The sequence below is a fragment of the Motacilla alba genome, chromosome 1 (assembly GCF_015832195.1).
Source record: "Motacilla alba alba isolate MOTALB_02 chromosome 1, Motacilla_alba_V1.0_pri, whole genome shotgun sequence".
NCBI lineage: Eukaryota > Metazoa > Chordata > Aves > Passeriformes > Motacillidae > Motacilla > Motacilla alba.
Window position 1 is genome coordinate 37570749 of NC_052016.1, and position 26517 is coordinate 37597265.

At 39.1% G+C, this 26517-nt stretch overlaps 1 protein-coding gene across 2 annotated transcripts in view; it reads left to right on the plus strand.

Annotated features, from left to right (window-relative positions):
- Nucleotides 1-26517, plus strand: part of PRMT8 (protein arginine methyltransferase 8) — a 106956-nt gene that overhangs the window by 55482 nt on the left and 24957 nt on the right. For both annotated transcript variants that reach the window (XM_038132655.1, XM_038132661.1), the window contains exon 4: nt 25453-25638. In XM_038132655.1, coding sequence (XP_037988583.1) covers nt 25453-25638 — 186 coding nt within the window. The remainder of the gene's footprint in view (nt 1-25452; nt 25639-26517) is intronic.

The following is a 26517-nucleotide window of genomic DNA, read 5'->3' on the forward strand; positions in this document are numbered from 1 at the left end:
CCCAAGGGCTGTAGGGGCAACTCTGAGTTAAAGCAGGGAATATTTTGCCTCCAACACATTTTGATCCTTTACAATGCTCCTCCAAGACCTGAGTCGCCCATGCTATTAGACTAGTACAAGGTACTAGTATAAGGTAGTTCTAACATAGTCGTAGGGGCTTTTTTTTTTTTTGGTTTCTAGCCAATTCAAGAGTGGGGGAGCAGAAATATGGCTCTGAGCCACCTTCCACAACTTCAGCTGTGCAGAACATTAATTTAGCTCAGCTGAAGATAGAGCTAAATGCATTCGACTCCTTTCTCAAATTCAATACTAAAAGTTCAAGGTATTGACCATGAGATTTTGTCCCCATTGAAGAAATAGATTTTATTTGGCATTAATAATAGAGATAGGATGAAGAAACACATGCTTAAGTAAAGAGTAACAGCAATCACTCAAAGCAGAGTTTCAAGATGAAGATATCTTATCATTGTTCATCCTCTGCCTGCATAGGGTTGTTTTATTGGGTAACATTTTAGTGTCAAGAAGACTGGGATTTTTAGAAAGGGTCTGGTTCATATTGGTGACATCATGGGCCAAATCACATTTTGTCCTTGTTCTAATGCTAAAAGAGGACTTCCATGCTAGTAAGCAGGCTTTAATGACACTTCTTTTTTCAACCTCAGTTTGTGAAAAGCACAAAATTCTTCAGAGAAGAGCACAATATATTCTGTAGATGATAGATTTTGTAATTGTTCTACATCCATACAAAAAGTGAGCTTAGCAAGAGTGATTTACATGCCTTCCAAAGCTCTATCCTGATTATGAAATATGAAGGCTTATGCTTTTACTGATAAAGGTAGAGCAGAGAAATACTTAAAGGTGAAAAGCATTGAACCTATTCTTTTAATAAAATTTTGTCTCAGCCTTTCTGAGTTTGCAACAAAGTTCAGTCCCTTGACAGGTGAGATAATAAACAGCTGAAGGGGGTGAATAATGAAACTTGTTGCTCCTACCTCTGATTCCACAGAAAATTCTGTGTACCTGCTGCCCTGATCACTAACTTTGATTCTGTTTTTATTTTGATCTAGAAGTTTTAGATCAAATGGGTCCTTTCCATGTTTTTCTTTTTTCTTTGGGAGTAACCTCTAATTAACAGAAACAAAAAACACTCATCTCAAGGAAGCAAAAAGGAGATTACCCAGTAAGTGGCTGAGTTGATGACCCCAAGGGTGTCTTCCCTATGCCAGAATGCAGCAATTTTTGATTAATCACAGCCTACCTGTCTTTTTCCTGTGTCCTTGAACACGTCCTGGCTGGCTTCATGAAGTCTTTTGGCATGTTATTTCTTTAAGGGTGTTGCATGGGAGCTGAGTCGCTTCACAGTGACGGTGAGAGGATGGGCACTATTGAATTCTTATTGTTTCACTTTTAAGCTGAGATTAAACTTGTGGAGGGACAGGTGTTGATCTCTGCACTCTTGTGACCAGTGACAGGACTTGAAGGAACAGCATGAAGCTGAGTCAGGAAAGGCTTAGGCTGGATATCAGGAAAAGTTTTCTACCCAAAGGGCAGTTGGGCACTGGAACAGGCTCTCCAGGGAAGTGATCACTGCACCAAGCCTGACAGAGTTCAAGAAGCATTTGGACAACACTCTCAGGCGCACAGTGTGATTTTTGGGGATGTCCTGTGCAGGGCCAGGAGATGAACTCAATGATCCTCATGGGTCCCTTCCAACTCAGCTTATTCTATGATGCTATGACTCTACAATTCTGTGATTGATTCTATGATTCTATGATTTAAGAGGTAAGTAAGGTCAAGGATGATAGCTTTACGTATTTCTTACATGCTAGATTTGCTAAGTCCCAGTTCTGAAATATAAAGAACCCTAAAATTTAAAAGGCATGTAAAATGCTGTCTTTTCCATGATCTACATAATTACAAAAATGGAAATTCACTTTAAAAATCTGGAACAGAAAATCTATTTACCTTCATTTTATTGCATCAACAATTCAGAGATTTAAAGACCAGAATTGGAAATAAGGCAGACTCATTTTCAGAAGCACTCACTGCCAAGTTCACTTTTCTGAAAATTCTGTTAAGTGCAGTAATTAAAGATAATTTTCCTTTGTATTTTGAGTGTGAAATGCTAGGTGATCATAAATAAAATCTCAATTTTTTTCCCCCAAATTTTAGTAATAAAACATTTGAAAGGATATTAAGGTGAGAAAAAATTGTTTAGCTGAAATTTTGACAGAGAAACAATAAAAAAGGTGACGAGGATACCATTCTTCCTCAGTTAAAATATCCTGTCCTGCAGTACATGCTTTTGGAAGTTTTTGAGTATTGAGGACTGCACCTGGACCCTTTCCTCACAGAGTGAATTCTTGTTCAAAAAGAGGCATTACCACTTTTTCTAACCATTGCTCACAATAGAAGGAGTTCCTTAAACTCTTAAGTTTTTCCTTTTTTTTTTTTTTTTTGAGGAGTGGGAACCCACCTTGGAAGAAGGGCATGGAGATGGGTATTTTCTAAGACATTGTTTGATACCACTGTCCTCCTCAGCTTTTCCTTGTGCCAAACTCTTCACCACAGTGCAGCTGGCAAGCTTCCCATTCAGCATTCTGTTTGGTCTAGAGCACACACTTCAGTTCCTAGTGCTCTCCTTGTCCTGTCCCAAGGTACCAAATATATTTGAGATGTTCTGCCACAGTTCCTCCCTGGTCCCCCTTTTTGAAAGAAAAAGTAGCACTTCCATCTCTCATGTCATCATGATGAAAGTCAACATCTATTGGCTGAGAAGCAGTAGCATGTCATGGTCTCCAAGGTGTAGTGTTGAAGTGTTCCCTCAGTGGCCACAAAGCACACTTGGGGTCATGTGTGGCCTCCCAGTTCTCCTGTCCTGCTTGTCCTTTTTTGGCCAGACAGCTTATGTTTCATTGCTTCCAATGGGACCAGGAAAGCTCAGACCTGGTCTCAGAGCCCAGAATAACATGTGACCTAGACAGGGCCTTCCAGCAACAATCCACCAGTTCAGACTGATTTATGATTTGGACCTTAATTTCTCATTTAGATAGGAAGAGAGGAGATGTTGCCATCTATTTCAGTTTTTGCTTGTGTCCATGTGCTATTCTTCAATCCATTGTGAAATTTGACCCCAGCTTGGGAGGAAGACCAGCTACTGATATTCTTTTCGTTAGTCCTAAACAGCGAAGTAATTTACCCTTCCCGTAACTCATTCTGAACTACTTCTATTTGAGGACCAAAGATCTCATGATTGTGACCCACAGTAGGCATTAACCTGTCTGAAGTACAGGATGTGTACTTCTTTATTTTACTCTAATATGATTTACATTAGGATATATCAGGAGTAACACCTCTGAGTCCTATATAAATAGAGATCCCAGTGGTGTGGCTGAAACATAGACGTGTTGATTTGACAAAACTTCTGCAGACTATCTCATGCAACCTCATGGCCAGGGTAGAAGTCACCAGCTTTAGAGCACGTTGGCCATTGCTGTCTCTGGCCAACTCTTGAAAATCTCCAAGCACAGAGATTCCACTGCCTCTCTGGGTAACCTCTTCCAGGGCTGCACCCTCAGCTGACCTCTCAGAGGACAAGGTTTTCTTATTGTCCTATCTGAACCTCAATAATTGTGGCTTGTGATCTTTTCACCTCATTATCTCATCTGCTGCTATTTAGAAGAGTTCTCTTCCATATTCTTTATAACTATCTTTCAAGTGCTTGCAGGCTGCTGTTAGATTGTCCCTTAGTCTCCTCTTTGACAAATCAAGTTCAGCACACAGTAATCTCTTCTTATAGATTGTCCTCTCAGGGCCATGACCATTGCATTATATGGTATCTTGCTTACCTCTTTTTAACTAAAGGCTGTGCAGAAATTGTTATGAGAATGGAAAGGAAGAATATTTTCCTAAATGAGAGAACACAGTAGAAGACTAACTGATTAATGCACGTGGCCAGGTAGCGTCAGCAAAGTGTATTTTGCAGAAATCCCCTGTGACAGAGCCCAGCTGTATATCTGGCATGTTTTACTTCAGTATTTTGGGTCATATTTTCCCTAGAAAGAGAGGTCAAATGTAAAAAGTAGCACTGCTTCTTACCCACAGTTTGCATCTTGTCTAAGTGTGCATGTAGAACAGCTGTTTCAGGAGGAAATAAAATGAGATAGAGTTAACCACATCACAACATAGTTGTCTCCTTAGGAGGCACAGTGTTTTAAACCTAATTAGGATTAGCCAAATTTAGTAGGAGGAGGGGGTGTTCCGCAGTTGCTAGGGATGCTTGCCTGTTGTTGAGCCTTAAAAAAGGGTAAGGGCCATCATTACCCTTTCAGTTTCGTTTGCTTTGGTAAAACCCAGTAAATCCTCTGCAAGCCTGTAGCAGACCAAGGATGCAAAATAGCAAAACTGAGATATGAAACAGCTATTGGGCAGAGAAGACAAAAAAAGGCAACAGATTTTAGTGTGCAAGAAAGTATGTTGCAGACTGAAATTTCAGATGAATCGTTTCCAGCTCTGTGTAAGTTTGCTGATTTCTTAGATTCTTTGGATTAGAAGAGGCAAACATAAAGTTACCCTAAAGTAAAAGCCCTGTTCTGGAAAGTATTGTATTTATATAGTATTATATTTAGTCATGTAACAGAATGCTTTGCAAATTTACTGGAGGTCAAACTATATAATGAAATTATTTTGTGAAGTTGGAAAAGAAAAGACAAGAGAGACAAAAGGCAGTCAGGAAAGTGGGTGGGCAGGTAGATGGAGGGAAAAAAGGAGGAAGGGTGAAGAGGGGAGGGAAAGAGGGAGAAAGAACAAGGAGGGGGAGGAAGGGAGGAAGGAAGGGAGGAAGGAAGGGAGGAAGGAAGGGAGGGAGGGAGGGAGGGAGGGAGGGAGGAAGGGAGGAAGGGAGGAAGGGAGGAAGGGAGGAAGGGAGGAAGGAAGGAAGGAAGGAAGGAAGGAAGGAAGGAAGGAAGGAAGGAAGGAAGGAAGGAAGGAAGGAAGGAAGGAAGGAAGGAAGGAAGGAAGGAAGGAAGGAAGGAAGGAAGGAAGGAAGGAAGGAAGGAAGGAAGGAAGGAAGGAAGGAAGGAAGGAAGGAAGGAAGGAAGGAAGGAAGGGAAGGAAGGAAGGAAGGAAGGAAGGAAGGAAGGAAGGAAGGAAGGAAGGAAGGAAGGAAGGAAGGAAGGAAGGAAGGAAGGAAGGAAGGAAGGAAGGAAGGAAGGAAGGAAGGAGAGGGAAGAGAGATGGGGAAATAGAGTCAACATACAGAGAAACACAGGAACAGTAGAAATACTTAATTATCAAAAAATCACAGAAGACTGTTTTTATCAGTAAAGGCCAAGGTGAAGAAAGCACTGAGTACCTTGGCCTTTTCCTCATTCATTGTCCCCAGGGCCCCTGCTCCATTTAGCCACGGGCCTACATTTTCCTTAGCCTCCCTTTTGGTGCCTGTGTACGTGCAGATCATTATTCCATTGTCAGGTTTAACAAATGTCAGGAATCAAGGAGCTGTAGGCAGAGGTAGCAGGAGGCCTTCAGAGGAGTGAATCAATTTACCCTTTTACAGCCTGTCAATAAGGAAATAGCAGGGCAGGTTGCAATAGCCTGCAAGGTCTAATGCAAATCTCAATTTCTCTGTCAAAGCGAATAAGCCCAACATTCACTGCTCTTTGACAAATTAGTCAGTTATGAAATAAGAAGAGACAGTATGTAGTTCTAGGCCTGTGATTCACTCCCACCAACCATGAAAAAAGAAAGAACATAACACAGAAAAAACCAAGACTCTTTTAAATTAGTTATCAAGGTATGTATTTTAAATCTTCCTTGAAATTCTCCATCAAAATTTGCCTTTATCAGCATTGTCTTACAAATGATTAAAATCAACTGGTAATCTCACAAATAAGGGATTTACAATACTGTGAGAGATACTCTGCCAGTGGAAACTTATCACCAACTCTTACACCTTTGCACACACACCTAAAGCCCACTCCAATCTCCACTCCAACGAGTAGAACCAGGACAATGTGCAATATTCCTCGCTCGTCTCCGTGTCAGGATTCCAAGCAGCAGCTCAGCTCCAACTCACCTCGTCTCACCTCATAGGCACATTGTCATTGCTGAACTTAACATATTACTGTAAAGATCATTTTCCTAGCTCGCTGTTTCAACTACATTACCCTTCTATTAATATCTAAATAGCTGAATCTTTATATTCTATTAAATCCAAAAGCTGATTGCACTTCCCAGGGCTGTTCAAAGCATGTGTCCTGCTACCTATCTGAATTTCTTATTCAGCACCAAGAGATTAATTCAAGCCTCCAGTGCCAAACTGCATCTCACACTTCTTAGATTTTTCAAACATACTCTAATGAATAATAATACTAGCACCATGACAGTGTGTATACTGCTTAATGAAGTATATTTTGCCTAACAAAATTGTAAAACTAGGCCAATGGGTTTATATTTCTGTTTTCTCTGTATTTGACATTCAATTTTTGTCCTGCTTTCCTAAGAGAGACATTTTTCATCAGATAAACTTAATGGGAGGCAAAGATATATAAGGATTTTAAGTAAATAAGGTGCTTGCACTTATTACTGTGAGATTTTCATGAAAATGTGAAACTGTTCTCATAGCCTCAATACCACTATTTTTTGGATGAAAAAATCTCTATGCCATCTTTCTATCTTTTTAGGTCTGTTCCTTTCTCAACAGAAAACCAATAATGCTTCTCAGTGCTCATAAAATATCTCTTTGTTGCTTTGTGAAAGGGAAGGCAAAAGTATTTATGTTTCCAAGACCTACCTCCACCTGGTAAAACTGAGTATTTTAACCATGCCTACTAGAAAACAAAGGTATTCTCCGCTCAAGAAATGTTTACCCTCATGTAAATCCATCAGTTTCAGCAGAATTATTTTTGATTTATATAGGTTCAAAACCAGCTTACATCTATATATAAAATTGTATTTTAAAGGATGAATCACTGGTGGTTTTGCTGAAGAATAGAGTTTTCATCATTCTATTTCACGATTGCATAAAAATGTTAGGAGCATGCTTTTTTGTATTGCTTTCTTAACCATATTTAAAAGATGGGTGTAAGATACCAAAAGCTTATTTGATTGCTAACACAAAGCTACAAAAGCCTGATTTATATCAACACAATTATCAATTGCTGCTTTTGAAATACACAGTGTAGATACCTTTTTAACAGGTGTGGTTCAGAACCCACTGTAGTTAACATAAATCACTGAAGATCTCTGAACATTTCAGTGAATGTTTGATTAATAATGCAAGAAATGCTGAACGCACTGGTTTGTTCATGTGTGTCAGTAGCACTCAGCATGATTATTTATTGTAGAATCAAGTCCATACCAGCAGGGTATTTAAAAACACTCCTCATCTACCTTGTGTAATATGGAGCAAGAGTAATTCTGCTGAAACTAGAGGTATTACCTTTGTTCTGCATGTTAGATTCATATCCATTCTCTTAAATGACTGCTGAAAACACATTGAAGTCAATTACGGCATTTGCAGCTCTCCTGGGAAAAAATGTATTACCAAGCCTGGAATTGACAGGTTTTTAATCTCAGTCTTTTCCAATGAAATTTCTTGCACTAGGTAAACTAACACCAAATAACACTTAATGGCCAAATATGAGCAAGTGTAGTTCATTAGGCTAAATTTACAGGGTGGTTAGGAGCATATATGTTGTCCTTGCTATAAATGGGGACTAGTCTCACAAATACACACCATGGCCTTTGTTGTCTGCAGAAAGATTAGTATTTCTTTGTCCATTACTAAGCAGACTGGCATGGGTTAACCCCAGTTGGCAACTAAGTACCATGCAGCTGCTCCTTCACTCCTTTTCTTCCCCAGGGAGATGGGGAGGAGAATCAGGAGGGGAAAAAAAAGTAAAACTCATGAGCTAAGAAAAGTTTAATAATTGAAAGAATGTAAAATATAATAATAACAACAATGCTATTAAAACTACTACTACTAATAATAATAATAATAATAATGATTTCAATAAAATGGAGAGGGAGAGACAAACAAGTGATGCACAATATAGTTTCTCCCCATAGACTGATGCCCAGCCCTTCCCTGAGCAGCAATCAGCATCTCCGAGCCATCTCACCCCAGTTTATACACTGAGCTGATGTTCAGTGGAATATCCCTTCAGCCAGCTGGGGTCAGCTCTCCTGGCCATGCTTCCTCCCAGCTTCTTTTCCACCTGCTCACTGACAGGGCATGAGACACTGAAAAGTCCTTTCCTTAGAGCAAGCAGCAACCAAAATATCAGTATGGCTCTCACACTAAATCCAAAACACAGCACTGTGCCAGCTACTAAAGAATGTGCTCTGTCCCAGCCGAAACCAGGAGGAAGACTTACAAGTAGCTTTCCTTTACATGGGCATTTTAAACCTCAGATTTTAATTTAATTAGCTGCTTTGCCATGGTTGTAAAATACCATCACCATTTAAAAAAAAAATTTGATACCCAGTGTAATTCCAGAATCTGATAATTAATGAACTGCCTCAGTCACACAACAGTTTCTTCTCTGACACTATTCCAAATCAAGAAAGTTACTCCACTCCCCATCTTATAACTAAAATGCAAATGTGATACATAACCCTAATTCTGAGTGAACAGGACTGTGCTACTTAATAATTCAATAACTGCTTTGACATTGTGATCATTTGTCATTTCAGCCATGCTGTTCCTTAAAGACACATTAAGAGGCGTGCTTATAAAATTCTTTAGCAGCTGTATGTGTGTGCATACATATACTTGCAATGTTTTATATTTACATAAAATTCAAACTGGACATTTTGTCATGACTTCCATTTCTTTGTGCACCTGTGTTAGTCTTATTAAACTTGTGTCAGAGAAGACACAACTATGCCTATGTGGGCTCAAACTCTGTAAAATTATAAAACCCTGGTTAAAGTCTTACATCAAGTGTTTGTATATGTATGTATACATATACATTTACATGTTGATAGAGAAACTCTGTGTTTAAAAAGGCAGTTTTATGGAAAAGTCCTAGCTTTTTATTTCTTTACATCCTTTATATTCACTATGTTCCTCTGCATGGGTGTTGTGACAATTTAGTTTAGAGGTGAAGAATCACAGGAAGATGAACCCTTCCATTTCAAGTTCAAAACCAACCTCATATTTTAGATATAGTACCACCTGAGCTGAAGTAAGCTTAAATTGAACTAGCTTGGAGAGCTGTTATTAATTCAAGCCCCCAGTGCAGAAAGGGAGCATTTAAATATATTTGTCTCTTTGAGTTTATATCACTTTCGAGCATTCACACCTTTGATTCAGCAATTAAATATAGTTAGTCTTCTTTTCTTAAATTCTGTAACACCTACACATCTCATAGCTCATAGAGATGCCCACCTGCATCCTGGGCTCCTTTACCTGCCCCACAGGGTCTCCCACGGCCAGCTGTGCCCCGTGACAGGATCAGAAGCAATGGGCACAAACTGAAACACCGGAGGTTCCATCTTCAAATCAGGAAATATTGTTTTACTGCAAGGATGATTGAACACCAGCACAGATTGCCCAGGTTGATGGTGGAGTCTCTTTTCTTGGAGATAATCAAAAGCCATCTGGATACGCGTAGGCAACTGGCCTGAGGTGGTACTGCTTGAACATAGGGGCTAGACCAAACAACTTCTAGAGGTTCCTTCCAGCTGCAGCTGCTCTGTGGTTTTGTGAAATCAAACACAACATACAAATAAAATGGAAATCTCAGTGGTTTATATGTCCATTTCACGCATCACATTTGTCTTTGCTGATATTCTAAAATCTGGTACATTTAGGAATCTATAACAAAGAAGCACAGCGTCTGTTTTTCCTCAAACACTCAATCCTGTGAAATGCTGAGTATGGTCACATCTCTATTCACTATAGTGTTTTTTACACCTGATGAACTAAGGTCTCAATAAAATGAAAAGGACCAATGATTTATTAAAGTTACTGGATTGTACAGACTGTACAGAACAAAGGAAGTCAAGTCAATTAACTTAATGTGCTAGGCAACAATTCTATATTTAGCTTTTTTCACTTTGCATTGGTTTTATTTTTTTGACTGCTGGATATGACTTTGCTATCTTTGACATCAACTTAAAATCCTTCCTAATCATCTGGTTTAAGTGTGAAATCCTAGGTTAAGTAAAGGTAGTATTATTTATTTGGGATTTCCTAAGGAGTTAGGGGAGATGCTGTTGTCAGTTCCCATTGTTTTTCCTTCATCTTTTAACCATTTAGATCTTTGTCTGGGGTATGGTCCTCAAAAGAAACATTACTGTTTGAGGGATACAGTTTATGTGTCTTGCTGCTGGTGGCAGAACCTTGCATTCCTCTGACTCACAGCATGCTTCAGAGTTCTGCTGAAAATCACTTCGTTGTCAGTAAAAGGAGAAAAACGAAAACTGGTGGGTTTATGTGGTGCAGAATGATTTTATCTCCAGGGATTCAGTGGCTCCGGAAAAAAAAAAAATAAAACCCAAAAAAAAAACCCAACAGAAAAAAAACCAAACCAAATCAAGAAAACCACCCCAAACATTTTTAAAAGCCTTTTTTTAGGAGATCTTCTTGATGACAGTAATTTGTTTCCCAGGATATTTTAAGAAATATGCACAACTCATAGGATAGAGTCCTAACATCTCTATAATTGAATCAAGAAATCTTTATTATTTTCTGTTGTTATTATTTTATTTTTAATGGATCAGCTAGGATCTGGAATCTGCTCACAGAAATTCAAATGCTTTAATAAAGTATCTGAGCTGCTGGCCTGCTTGTCCTGTCTAAGGAGCAGAGACAAACACCTCTGAATGGCAACTCTGCCCGTCTCAAACCATACTTTAAAGAAACCTTTTTCTTTCTATTGATCCTAGACAGAGCCTAGAGCAGTTTGGCGGCCAAACTCCAGTTATATTCCCCTACCAAAAGGAGTGGCTTTTGATTTGTATGAAAGTACCGAGAGCATACTACCCTGATTTATATGTCTTTGAAAAATCCTATTTTTTGTCTGTGTTTTTCTCATTTTCAAAATCTTCTCCTTGTCAGAAAGCTCTCCCTCCCCATTAATTCTGAATGTGCAGCCAGTTCAGAAGTGAGAGCTGATGCTTCTTCTCTGCCTCTATCCCACTCAGCTGTCAATCATTCCATGAGCAGAAGAAATATTTAAAGAAACAGGATCCCATGAAGCTTGATATGTTCCAAAAAGAAAAAAAAAAGCACTTCATGTCAATAAAACCTTGAGTCACCTTGAATTGAAACACTATTTTTACTTCTGTTATTTCTCTGTTCTTTTTCTTCCAGTTTCTGAGATCAAGTTAATGTTCAAATAAGCAGCAAGTGAAACTTTCAGTCTTATCCTTTAACTCCAAGTTATCTTAAGCAATTTGCAGCTTCTTTTTAATTTTTTTTTTTTATTTCAGAGGTTTTTAGGGCAGTACAACAGCACATCAAAAGGCAAGAAAATCTGAAGGTCTGTTCTGCCATCAGAACACAGATAGGGTTAGTGCAACAAAGAATTTTGCATTGCTGTACATCATGCTGTGCCCATGCTGTGGCTAAAGAACAATAATGCCAACCTTATATGTGGAAAGGTGATAAGGCTGGCTAAAAAAAGACACTGAATCTGCGTCAATGTGTTACTTTTCTAGGCCTTTCTGCACCCAGAAACTTGTACTCAGTCTTTTCAAGGTTTCTTCACAACTGTGAATAGTAAAAACCTTTCTGATATCCACTCTCTGAGCTTTTCAGGTTAAGAAAAGTCACATGAATCAGTGGAATTCACAGGTCAGAAGCACTTTAATCAGAAAACATCAGTCTTCACACTCATCAAGCTATTTACACAGCATCAACAGAAGAATAATATGAACAGAAGCCCAGTTATCCAGATCTTGCTACTGCCAGTTACATTTTCTGCTCTTGTTGTTGCTAGTAATTTCCTTTTTGCTCTACAGCTTTCCTGAGTGGAGCCACTTCTCCAGTCTGTAGTGATTCTACACAATCATTTCTATTGCTTCTCTATTACTGCCTAAGCAAAGGGAAGGATGAACCACTCATGCATGCACAAGGACGTCTCGTTACCCAGCTGCTCCTGTGGATGCTCTTGGCAGAGCCAGATCTTTTCACACAACAAGAAACAATCAGAGCCCAGGAAGGATGTCAACAGAAAAGCATGGAAGGGCGTGTGGCCACTGCAGAAAGGGGGGAGCAGGATGCAGACTGTCCCTGCAGGCCTGAGATGTGCAGGAAGGACCCAACTCCAGCTGACCCCATGCCGTGCAAGCAGCATTTGCTTGTTGCAAAAGAGACACTGAGAACTGTCACGACAGTCACAGGTTGTGTTTTGTGGACAAAGCATTGTGCTTTGTGTCCATAAGTCAGGCAAGGATTCCCATTCTGTCTTAGCCAAGCATGTACCCACTCTCATCTCAAAATAACATATGCTGCCTTATGAATCAGCATCAAGAGAAGTGCTGAGGCACAAAGGGAAAGTGCTGCCAATCCCTTATGAAAATGGCAGCAACAAGAAAAGCAAGGCAAATTATAGCAGCAAAAGCCAGGGTGGAGACAGCCCCTTGGTGAATAGAAATGGAGGTGGCTCAGGGTATGTTGTTTGTTATATTTTAACTAACATGAAACCAGTCAGTATAAAATTCATACATTCTCACTCCTGGAGAGAGAAGAGAAGATGCACTCTTCATTGTAAATCTTTAGGGGAACTGTCTTCTCCAACTTCAAGTGCCCAAGAGTCAGAATTTTCTTCCTTTTGTAGACTTAACCATGTTTGTGAGGCCAAAATGCTACTGACTGAGTTTTAGCAGCTGGGGATCCTGAGCAGAAGCTAAGATGGCTTTCTGCCAGTTTTCTACCCAGTGATTTAACTACAGCTGGACCCTTTACATCTGATTTAAAAAAAAAAAAAAACAAAAACAGACCTTTGAATGTCATCACAGGAGTTGTATTCTAATGACTGCAAACAAAAATAGTAATTGCTAAGAGGCATCAGAGTGCAATATGCTTTTGATCAGTTTCTTCTAGAAATTCCTGCATGAAAGATACAACGTTAAATATCAAATGTCTTTTTAATGTCTCTTTTGAAAACAGTTGACATTACATGAGATTTCTGATTTAGCAGGGGGGTACAAAATATGCTGAAAAGGGAATATAAACCAAAGTTTAACTTAAAAAAATATAAGACCTGCAACTGTAGTTAAATCATAATACAAATGTGTTTTTGTAATTTTTCCATGGTTGTGACACTGGGTGTCCTCAGTTACTGGGGAGGACAATGTGAGTTGAAGGCAGCCCAACCCCGTTGCTCTCACTGAAATTAGTCTGTTAGTTTTTCAACTTTTATACTTAAAGTTGGGTCATGTCAGCACAGTCCCCTTTACAAGTCTGGCTAACTCAGGGAGGTGATCATGTTTTTAATGAACTCAGGGAGAAACACTTAAACTATCTGTTGATTCACCTAAAATCAACTTCTTTGCAACAGCTGTGGGCAGCTGCATTATTCTCTGAGTTTCACAGGCACTTCATCCTTGCCCATCTTCAGTGAGCCATCATAAGTGTTGATTCAGAGAGCCACATTCCACTTCTAGGGGTTTCATCTGTCACAAAAAGATGAAAAGTTCCAGTAAACCACAGTGAGAAATTGTTGATTCCTTCAAGGTCACACAGGGAGGTGGACTTAAGACCAACACAGAGGACAAAAAACTGCCAGGTGATGAAGAGAAAGTCTGTGCTATAACATATTAAGATCCAGTGAGCTACAGCTCCAAAGGAAGTGGCAGGATGTCATTGCTCTGTGCAGGGAAATGTTATTTTTTGCCAGTTGACAAATGGAAGTGACAAATGTGGGACTTCTATTCAATGTTGGTGCTTGTTTGCTGGTAGCTCTGCAGCAGCACAGAACTGTAAGTCACTCTGCTGATTTTCTCTGGCACTTCAGCTCAGGAACTGCCATTTCTCAGTCTTGTTCATCTTTCTGTCTCTGCACTTATCCTGCAGAGGGTAAGAAATAATAAACCTGGATGCTTCTTAGGCAGAGACCTGCTCTAGAGCTTCTCAAACTATGCTGAGTGTAGATCAGAACCATGGCTAGGACACGGAGTAAGTGGTCAACTGGATATTTTTTCTCCTCCATACTAAGGCTCGGCAAAGCCTACAGAATATAACATCTTCCTGAAGAACTTCCTATAGAGCTGTTGTGAAACAGCTGAAACTCAGTGAGAGGGGAAGAAAGACTGGTATATCAGCTGCAAAGTGACTTTCAGAGATCAGTGCCTTAGAAATTTGCTAAGCAGAGGAGGGCTTCCATTAAATTTTCTGCTAATTTAAGAAAATAATTTGTACAGATAGAATACTCTGGTTATTTTTGTTAATAATTAGCCTCTAAAAATAGTGGAGCTCTACTTTTTCAAGTGAAGTTCAGCTTACTGCCTGATACTGAGAAAAGGCCTAAAAATAACTGGTTTTATAGTTGATTAGCACTTTCTGGTTCTTGTTCTTTGTCACTAGAGAGTCAGTCGAAATTATGCCGGGGAGGGGAAGAGGCCGGTCAGTGATACAGCTACTTTCCCTACAAGAAAGGTGCTGCGAGCATCGATAATGGAGGCTCTAACTCCCTCTGACCTCTCCTCAACAGATTTTCATGCACTTGCTGGGGTGATGTAAAGCAGCTTGAAAGTACCAAGTCCTTTTTGTTTCCTCTCCATTCATTTCCATTGCCTTGCCTGTTCAGCAAGGCAGGCACTTATGCAGCAGGAATGATAGTAAAAACCAATAAGAAAATCACAATGGAAAGTTCACACTTCTCTGGCTTTGTATCTTCATAACTCTTTATGCAATGATCTGCAACAAACTCTTCCTCTTCACTGCATTCAACTTTGATATTTTCAGTGCAGGCTTCTATAACTTCTGTTGCTATTTCTACAACAAGCTGCGCCTTGTGATGCGAGGCGTTTTAAAGTAATCTGGCACATGAATATCTCTCTTCACTTGAAAATCAATAAAAACCTTCAGTCACATTTACATTTCTGTGTACTGCTTCCAGATAACAGGAGCATGTCTTCCCTGGGTTATAGCTGATCACAAAGTGAAAACAACTGCTAAGGTTTCATGCCTCAGAAGATGACCTTGTCCTTATTTATTTTTTTCTTGTCACAAAAAGAGCTGACTTGCCTAGCCATCCTTAAAATAGATCTAATTACCATCTGTTAACAGGCCCCTAATGCTCTGACTGTAGATCCATATGCACCATTCATGGTTTCACAGCCATGATGATAAATTGTCTGTAATTCAGAATTCATGTGGAATTACATCAGCTTAACTGGGTGACCCAGCACACGTTATGGAAACTTCTCTAGAGCCTTGCATACTGAATGTTGGACTCCACAAAGAAATGCAAGGGCAGCCTCCTAATCAATTTACACTGTGAGTTATACTGTAAAAAAGAAGTATTCAGGCAATGCTGATGAGTCCTCTCTGTTGCATGCAGAAGGACAGAGAAAGGAGAAACCTAGATCCTTCTTCCAGCTAGTCCAAGTTGGTGCAAAGGCAGCCCTAGAAAACTGAGCCCCACATTACAGGAGGAAAAAGGAGCTGAGTCGTGACTTGCTAAATAACAATATAGGCTTTGAGCTACTCCCAGGAAAAGAAAGCATGGAATGATTTCTTCATTCTGTGTGATTGCATAGCACCAAATCTACCCAAGCAGCAGGGAACATGACTCACCAGCAGCCCTGAACTTTGTTCATGTGCACACAAGAAGAGCCACTTACCCTTGTTCTAGCTACTCCCTCACTGTACTCAGCCACCCTAGAAACAGTGCTGGCTTTACAGGTCTTGGTGACTCCTCTCAGCCACACATAAAACTGAGTGTGTTTCCATCCTGTCTGAAAAAATGAGGCAGTTTGACTACTTGTATTGCAGAATGCAAGGGGAAGGGAAAGACTTCACAACTGCAGTTTTAAGCCAGTGCTGTTTGAGCAATACGACACTTTTGCAGCCTTCTCTCTCTGCCATGCCAAACCTGAAAGGGTCTTGGAAATGGTTAGGGGGAGTTCAGTCCCTGAACAGCACCCCATAGCTGTGTGCTACTTGTTGATGGCATAGAACTGCTTGCCCAGTCAGGTCAGGTGGGACATTAAATATCAGTATCAGTGCAATTAGTAAGCATATAACATTAACAATTATCACTACCAAATATAGAGGTGCCTCTGCAATGAATGCCCAGGAATGAAAGTGATATGGTTTATTTTTAGATTCCTCCCGTTTGGGAGCGATATTTTAAAATCATCTGGAAGACCTGATGCATTTTATTAATGCAGAGATATTTCTTTCCCTTGTGTAACTCCCTAAAAGGCAAATCAGAAATAAAATTACATTAAACTTGGAAAAGCTCTTTATTTCCCAGAGGCTGTAGCCTACTTCAAATGGAAAATACTGTTATCAGCCTTTCCTCTTTCCAGTTTCAACAATAGACAGGCAGTAGTCTTACCTCAAACCTTCCCTCTGAACAACTGCAAAAAATAAGCCTCTAATAGCTCTGTCAGGACAACAGGCTGCTTCCTCTTCTTATACCTGTGCATCTTGATTTCTTTTGTTCTAGACAGTTTTCGATGTAGCACTTTAAAGGCAGGAGATCTGTTGAAACTCCCAAAACCAGACATCTCAGAAGGAAAATCTGTTCCAGGAAAACATACAACATAGTTTATACCTACTGCTTGTTTTTTTCTGGATAATTGAATGAAAGATGAAAAGTGTTCCATAGTGATCAGTCAATTTAAGTGCTCCCTGGCCTTTACTGGCTGTTTTAGGTGTTAGGTGCTCTTCAAATTTTGATAGAAGTGATACCAATGATGTAACATATGGTTGTCAATAACAATCGTAACTCTCACAGTTAACCTCAGTTCTAAATTTAAAATTCCTGCGATGATATTGGAATTTCACAGTCAACATTGATAGGCTTGGGACCACACATTAGGGCACCTTCCTGTTTTTCACTACCAATTTAACTTCTACCAACTGAATAAAGAATTAAATTAAATTAAATTCTTATCTTCTTTAGTCACAAAAGGGGAGACTTAAAATTACAAGAAGGTAGGAAGGATTTTTTTTTTTAATCTTTTGGTTTTATTTGCCTTTCACGAATCTTTGAAAAGGGTCAGGATGCTCCACAGAAAGCAGGGACTTGCAGTGTTACCATGTCAGACATAGCTGTGAATCTGTGTAAGACCAGAAGCTTCAACCGGCAAGAGACATGGGCTTTGTGAAGCTGCTGGTGTGCTGCTCTGTGGTCCACACACCAGAGTACACTTTTCAGACTGGATGCTGGAGCAGGAGAAAGGCTGCTGTGGCATAAGCCAGCCAAAAATCTCATACATCTTAGCAAGGCACTATATTCAGAAGAGCTCTGTTAGAAAGCATGCTTTTCCTAGGAGCCCTGATATATGGTACTGAGTCAGGAAAAAGCTGAGAAGTCTGGATTGTCTCTCAGAAACACCTAACCCTGGTGGTCTAGCCTGTATTTCTTGGCTTGCCAGATCTACTTATAGGTATCAATCTTGTGTCAAAATAACCTGTATATTTGAATAGATCCACCTCTTCTATTCCTGATTACGGTTAAAAATGGAAAGAGAACCGCAGGACATCTAGCCACAGATCATCACAACTTTCTTTATTTATCCATAGTTCACCTTTATTTAAATCTTCAGCTTTCAGATTCTTGACTTACATGGCAGAGACCATTAAACTGCAACAAATCCATATGCTGCGAGTGTGGAGGCAACAGCACGCTTATACATGGAGATCCGTTTCCAGATTATTGATAGCAGTTAGATTAGTCTCTACCCTATTAAAAGAAGAATTAATTTAGCCATCTGCCAACTGTAGTTTGCTTTTGATATTATCCATCAGAGGACCAGGCTTCTAAAACACAATCCCCCGCTGAGCTGAAGCTGTGAATCCCTGGCTGTGAGAGAAGCGGGTTTGAGACTTCAGCCAGCGCTTGAGAACCTCCTCACTGTGCAACTTACCTCACTCCTAATGAGGCTCAAGGGGCTCCAAACAAACAGATGGACAACAGAGTCTACTGACAGACCATCTGCTCAACACCACAGAGTACAGGTGAAAACACAAGGCATTTCTCCAGCTGTTCATTGTAGCAGTGATCTTGCAAACCAAGGTGTTACTGTGATAGTAAATCTAAAATAATAATATGCATTAGATCTACCAAATGCCAAAGATAATCAAAATGCGACCTTGTCCTAAAGAAAGGTGCCTCTCAACACTTTAAAAATTATGCTTTGCTATCATTCTACAAGGTGCTTTGCAAAGAATAAATTTCAGCTAATACTAATATATTTCTCTCATATTTTCCTTTTGTTCTGTGCTGAACTAGACTTTTCATGCCCTGCATGGGACATTCTACTCTAAATGCACTGCAAAATCTCCATCTTTATGAAAAGTAACGCATGTTCAATTAAATGTCAACATCTGTAAATTGTTGCTGGCACCGTGCACTAAGCAGTCATGAGAGCAGATTGGATGAAGAGCATTTTCATTACATGCACACAGAATGAACTGCTCACACATTTATAAATATTACAAATACTTAATATCATTCCTGTCCTTAAATTTTATCAACTCATTTCCTGTAATCTCAGTTCTGTTCTGTTACATGTAGCTTTAGAACGTTTTCATTTCTGAGTGACATCCTCATCTTCTTATAGTATGCATTCTTTAATCTCATGAAAGCAGGTTCTGTTCTTATTGTGTGTACAAAACTATCAACCAAAATTTATAACCTACCTCATCATTTGCACTAGGCTCATGTTTATAAACCTTGCCACCTGTATCTCCTGCACAGTGCAAATATAACTATGTCTTAATATCATAGAATAATATGTGTGGAAAGGGCCTCTGGAGGCCATCTAGTTCAACATCCTGCTCAGATAAAAGATAGCTTTAAAGGCTGGTAAGGGATATTCTCCAGCTGAGTTCTGCAGTCTACACAGTTGGAGACCCCACAGACCATTCATTTCAGTGCTTAAACTTTATTAGGGAGAAGAATTATTCCTGCATACCCAGGAATATTGGAAACTGGAAATTGGATTGCTTATTTTGTGACCTGTCACTGAGAAAATTCTGGCACTACCTAACAGACAGTCCCTATGAAAAATCTTGGTAGTGTGAAACACTCTGGATCAGATCCATGAAGGTATCATGGCACCTATTTTGCATTTACAAATCTACATTTCTTTTTAGCTTCTGCACAATAAGTAACAATTTTGCAAACATTGTGATCTTTACATTCCATTTTGCTACTTGGTGTTATTTCTGCTGCAGCCTAAGTATGCTGACCACACCTTTATCATATTGATGACCAGCTTGCATCTTTTCCTTTGAATTTTTGAGGATTTGGACATCTAAGGTATAATCTAGTTCCTTGTACAACTGATCAGTCTCAGTTGTTCTGGACAGAGGCTTTATTCTAAAGCACCAGTGTTTTCACAATATTTTTCCTATCCAATTGCTTAAGGGTATTATGTCACAGTTGTAATACACTCTAAGCTATGCTTGTCTGTATAAGGGACAGTGAATTTCCTGCTGATAACAAATGGACAGGTTTGTCTGTGTCAGATTGATCTGGCATTCCAAACAATCCATATAGAAAGTTCAGAGCAGCGCCTCACTTTGAAGTGGCTGAACAAGGGGAAGCCTTAAAGCAAGCAATTTTAAGAATCAGTTCTCTCTCCCAGTTTTCTTACAGAGTCTGCCTGACTAGATTCAGTTTTAGAGTTTAGATGGATTTGCATTTTCATTGAACTCATACTTACATGCAACTTAAAACAGACTGAGCCTGACTTTCATCAAGCAGAAAGTAGATTTATAGCTGCTAAAGAATTGGCAATTTCATACTGGTTTTTAGACAACTTAAAGCTTCCACTAAGTAAATGTTCTTTACTGGTCTTCAGAGGTCCTAGTTCCTGAAAGCATGTACCTAATACAGGCAGATATATATATAAAAAAATAAATAAATATATATATATATAATATTATATATATATATATATATATATATATATATATATCCTTGTTCCCAAACAGCTACATCTGTCTGCAGTTGAATGTTGGAACTCCCTGATTTCCTGCCGTTTTGCATTCCTTGTGAACTTCCCATCCTCAGCATGGAAAGGTTTTCCCATGTGTAGAGGAGCTAAAAAAGCCTGGTTTCCAGCAAGTATGTGCTCTTTATGCCCCCAGCTCTTAATTTAGTTCTGAGCAATGCCTGGTCTTCTTTGTACACCTTCATTACTGCTTGTCCAGTCCAGAGGCCTCACATTGCACATGTAGCACCAGCCAGGTGGCTTAATAGACCTAGAGCAGGTAGAAAGCATGACAACTGAAATCTAGCTGCTTCAATTTCAGTGGATCATCAAATCACTTATCCTTCTACCTAATTAAGAAATGCACCAAAATATAATTGTATTTGATATTTCCACACTTCTGTCAAATCAGACTGGCTTGGACAAGCTCAGAAGCTATTAACGGGAGGCATAGGCAAGATACTGTAAGAGCTTCATTTCCTCAGAAAATCAGGTTAAAACTTCTCTGATAATGGATTAGATTCTTTGCCCTATTCAAAGATCACTTAAGATAAGCCTTGGACAAAGACTTCAAAACAATACAAGATAAAGGAGGTTTTAACTTGCATGATGACGGCCAAGAAGTTTTTGTTGAAGCCTAAATTTTGGCAGGAGGATAGCAAATACCTTTTATATTTGGCTGTGCTTTTATATCTGCAGCAGGAAGAAGCTGTATTGTTGGAATTGCTATGGTGATTGCATACCAGTTGATAATCTTTTGCACTCCAGAAGTCTTGATTATTAAATTCAGACTTATTAAAATGGTGTTAGGCACATTCTATTCTCGTAGTTCTGACATAGAAAGCTATCTGGCTCAAAAAATAAGTAAAAATCGACATTTAGATATGATAAAACCTCTTGTTTAAAAGCAAGATGATGCTGAAATTGAGTAAGTTAAAACTGCAATTCCATTTTTAATTAGTTTCTTAAGGAAAAGTTCAGCACTTCCCAGCAGAAGGTACAGTTAACCACTTCAATGCCTTAAAAATGCCATAAATAACTAAGAATTTGTCAAGAATAAAATACTGCAGCTTGAACAACAGTTTTGCAAGGATTGGAATTTTAACCTCCAGCCTGATGTCTCCATAGTAATATCAAGAAAAGAGAATTGAAATTCAAGTTTATTTTTACTCTACACACCACAGCTTTTGTCACAAACCTCCTGGAAAATGAATTGTGCATATTTCACCATCTTGTCTCTCTGTAGACAGATGGATATATCTAAAAGGCTCAAATTTTCAAAAATAGCTCATGATTTTTGAATACTCAGTTCTCTTTTGTATTTTAGGAGTTGTACACCCAGGCAGGCTTGTTGGTCCATGTTGGATTAGGTCCAGTTTTCAAAGAAGAAGTTCAACAGTACCCATTGACGCACATGGGCAACTCTGTATGTCTCAAAGTCACACAGAGGTGTCGCTGAAGTGCCTGTATATGTTTCAGAAGCCTACATCAGGAGCTTGTGAGTTGTGGGATTTTGAGAAAGAATGAGGTTTACGAATCTTGTCTTTTGCAAGAATTCAAAGATTTTAAGGAAACCAGTCCTGTTCTAGGACATTTGTTCACCTGCAGTGTACCAACCCTGGCTACAAAGAAAGAGGAAATAAATTTCATTTGATTTTTAAAAGTAGGAAAGTGTTTCCCTAATTTAATTTGATTTAAATGTTGAAATGGTGCACAAAGGTAGGACTTCAGTTGCAAAGTGGTGATAGACTGCTTCTCAGATCCTTCAGATCCCCCACCTTCACCTTCAGTATCACATGGGAGATGGAAAAATAGAGGACTGCATGTTTAGCACAGTGAAGAATAAATTCTGAAGCAGCTGCTTTCATTCCTTCAGACTTCATCTGCATTAGTAGCAAGCCAGTGTTCTGCAATTGTGTGCAGCTGGCCAGAATCCATACATGGGTTCTGCAGAGTTTTTTAGATTCTTTACACTGATGTGAGGTTTGCCTCCAGCCCAGATGCTTTGCCTTTTCAGGTGTTATTCAAAAGATGAGTTGTTCCTCATGTAGGCTATACATATATATGCTAAGCTTGCAAATCACATCAAGGGTTCTTTTCAGTTCTGGAAAGAATATAGGAAGTTGTCTTTCCTTGATAGCTGTTGCTTTAAAAGCATGTTTTCTCCTTCAGCAATTATACCATACCCCTAAAAGCATAGTTGTTTCTAGTTTACAATCTCAGATCTCTACACCAGAAGACTTTATTATTTCTGATATGAATAATGGCTTTCATTGCAATTCTTTATTCTGTAGTTGTCCACTGTGTTTATGTTTTCCCCAGATATTTTTTTGTCATAGGGCATAAGTCATTCTCAAGTGAAAATTTTCATAGAGTCCATGTCAACTTCTTGAAAGAAGGATTTCCCGAGCCCCATTCAAAAATTATTCTTAAAATTGTGACGTTGTTTTGGAATAACAGAATTACAGTGCTACATACAGAAATTTCATCAAGAGGTATTACAGATCCTGCAAAATTTACACCATTTGAATCCGGAAGTTAGCGTTGTGTTAGTATGCCTCAAACAGAAATGAGGCAGCTGGTTTAAAGTCCCTGTGACTGAGTGCTGCTGGCTGAGAAGATCACCACCTCTATGCAGTTTTCTACTGCCCGTGCTGCATGAGGCTGTGGTACCCACAGCACAGGGTGGACCTATTGGCATTCAGAGCCAAATGTTGTCAAACAACCACCATCAACATGTTTTTTCCACAGGCGGCTTGGCTACAAACTAAGGCAGCTGAGAAGCAGAACTAATAGGCTTCCACTTCTTCTGCTGGGTGGGATATGTTCTTCCTGGCAGAGATGTAGATGCACAGTTGAGAGCAGTAAGTCTTCAAGTAGTTTGGATAAAGCTGAAAAGTACTGCGAGTCAAAGGTGCAATACTGCCTCAGTAGTTTAATAAAAAGTTATCTTGCCACCCCTTGGCCATAGCAGAATTCAGTTGCAGACTAGAAAACAGTGATGTGAATTTTTTTGCAGGAAAGAAATTCATTCAGACTTTCTTAGCTTAAGTCATTAGGTTTAATTTCTTTCAGTATCATTAGTCAGAGTAACCTTGTTCTCATAATCCAGTCTAGACCCTTCCATGCAGCCAGGAGCAGAATTGATACTGCCTGAGATCCAGATAGGAGATTTGCCTACAAGACCAGCCTCTTTTCCCATAGCAAATGCTCTCTGCTGTACAGAAAACCACATTTAAATTTGCAGTTTGACAGCAACAGAGATGCTAGAAGCCCCCTTCATCTAGAAAAACTGATACAACTTCTCTCTATTACAAATCTTTTGAGCAATTGCCTGTGATGCACTGCCGTGTGTCTGGAGACATTCTTAGCTAAGACAGGAACAGAATTTAGTGACTATTTTATTTTATAAATTATATAAACTTATGTATTTTGCTTGTAAAATAATGTAGAGGGTAAGATTTAGGAGGAAAGTGTAGGACTTTACAGATTTCATATCACAATGAAACAGAATTTCATACACCTACAGTTTAAGACTTTGCAATCCAGCAGAAAAATACAGAAAGGACTGCTAAGAAAGGTAACTGCAAAAAATTACATAGGGTGCGTGCCAATGGAGAAAACAGTTGAGATATAACCTCAAGTATGTAATTAAAAGTAGGAAGATAATATTTGAAAGAGTTGAATATTAAGAGCAACACTTTGACAGACTAAGTTATCAGTGTTAGTGCTTGCAATGAACAGGCAATGAAGCAATGTCATAAGAGAAATTACTTGACTGCAGATGGACATTTTTGAAACTAGAAATACAAACACCAATTGGGAGCAAGTGTATTCTGTGTGGGAGGTGAACTAGGTGAGGTGAACAGGGTGAGGTGATAAAGTAAAAAATGTAAGAAATAAAAAAGACTTATAAATAAAGCACTTCTGTATCTTTGGGGATGAAAAATGTTACAGGAACATAAACCAATGGTATTTACTTTTTAAACAGATGGACCAAAGAAGCCATCAAAAGATGACACCTAGAAATCTACAAAATGTGGGGGCTTTTTTCTTCTTCCTCTTTTTTTTTTTTTTTTTTTTTTTTGATTGAAGCAAACTGAACTAGGCTAATTGATGCTATTCAGAGACTGTACAGGGGATTGACACCTCACAGTACCAAGCTATAGAAGACAGCATGAACTTCATGAAAGTAGTGAGGAGAGGCTCAGGCAACTCTGGTCCCCACTGAGAAACTACTGAGTCATAAAAAAACCCAAAATTACAAAAGGATATGATATATTTTAAGTAGGATTGACCTTAATATATGAAGTTGTTGGCCCATAATTTGCGGGTGACTTAGTGCACAGGTGAAGCTGTAGGATATTGCTCAGTCTTTCTCAGTTTTCAGCTTTTTGCTTCATACTAAGGATTCAAAATGTAGATAAACACATGGGCCAGACCAGGGTCTGTCTTACCTCATATTTGAAAAACATTCTATCTTCTGTCTTATGTGCAACAGGTATCAAATGTGAACCAAGGGGGTGTGAGAATTCTGTGGCTATCAGAATGCTGGTGTTGGAGATGCAGTACTCAATAAAAAATTAGGTGCTGGGCGCCATGGTGTGTTGGAAACATATAACTCCTGCAACTCCCGCAACTCCCAACAACAGGAAACTGCATTAAGAGACCACACATGCCACACATCTCCCTGTAGTGCTTCTGGGACATGCTGAGAGACTTTCTGATAGCGTCAGGGACTTTCAGATATTGTGAGCCTTCTCAGACCTAGCTCATCAATATAGACAGGTATCTTACCTGATAATAAGGAATCAGGTGTGAATCCTGCCCTTGTTGGCAACACTGTGTCTGGAATCCTTTTTTCATTAGCTCTTCTTTGCAGGGGAACTATGTATTTATTGCAACCTGCCTCTCATATTGCTGTGGTACTTTGACAGAATAGGACAGTAATGGAGAAAAAGTAGCACTTTACTGCTTTGTGTCAATGTTTGCAGTAACCTACAACACCCATAATTTACAATTACTCTGCACTAATTTAGGTATCTGCAGAGAAACATTAAGGAAAAATCCATTAAGGAAATTTTACAGGACATAAAATAAAGATCCAGGAACAGAAGGCAGCTTAAATTTCACTTATGATACACCAAGTGTCTTTGGACTTGTTATCTACTAGATAGTTACAATAATATCACTAACAATATTACACTAACAGTTACAATAATATCACTAACAATAATATCACTAAGCTAGACATAGAGATAAATATTTTATTTTAATGATGCCTCATTTAAAAATATTTAACAAAATTCCATGTTCTCCTAGGTTTGCACCATTCCATCCCAGCCTCCTCAGCCTACTGTTGTTCCAAAGCCAGTTCAGTCTGTCATCCATGTTCCATTGCAACCCAGCTGCCCGGGCCGAGGCAAGATGGCAAAGCTCATCAATCCAGAAGAGATGACATCCAGGGATTATTACTTTGATTCCTATGCTCACTTTGGAATTCATGAGGTAATGTTTATTTTTGTTTCAGCAATTGTTAAATAACTAACAATTAATAATAATAATTATTATTATTGTTATTATTATTATTGTTGTTGTTATAATATTTCTTTTATATTTTACTTACTTATCTGTATCCCACTTGCTCATTATTATATTCCTCTGCCTTTCCTCAGACAATTGTGGAGTCTGGTTAAGTGCCAAAGATATCACCCACTTCTCTAGAGACTTGCACTCAAAACCTCTGTCCCACTTAGATTCTTATTGTAGCTGTCTGTGCAGAGGTGAATTTCACAAATGCATCAATGCAGTGCATTTATGAGGGCTGCAAACCAGCTCAGCCACAGCCATGGGCACTCCCTTACTGCTAAGTTGGGATTTTGTTCTCTTGAGTGTTTGAGCACAGACATCAGCAGAACAGCCAAACTGCTGTCATGAGAAGCCAAACAGTTTCCTGACTCTTGGCATGTAACTTGAATGCACAGGTTGCATTGATGGGAACATTGAGCCCAATTGCCTCCATTAAATACACTCCTAGAAAGAATTTTAAATACTCGATGGACAATTTACTATCAAAATGCTCACTGTAGACGAGTTGTAAATAAATCACTGATACCTTGCCCTGCTGATATTTTTGTGACCCAAGAGGATGAGATCTTTATGAGCAGGATGCAAAAAAGCAAATGTGAAATGACTTTGTGCATTCCTCACAAACAGCATAACAATATCTATTTCCATTACTCTAGTAATTGGTTGTGGGGTGTAAACATAAAAATTTGTACCTGCCAGTAACATCTTGCCTTTGTAGCATTCAGAAATTCAGTTCAAGAATGGAAGACTATAGAGAAACAATTGAGTGGGAAGGAGATCTAGGAGAAATTTTGAAGA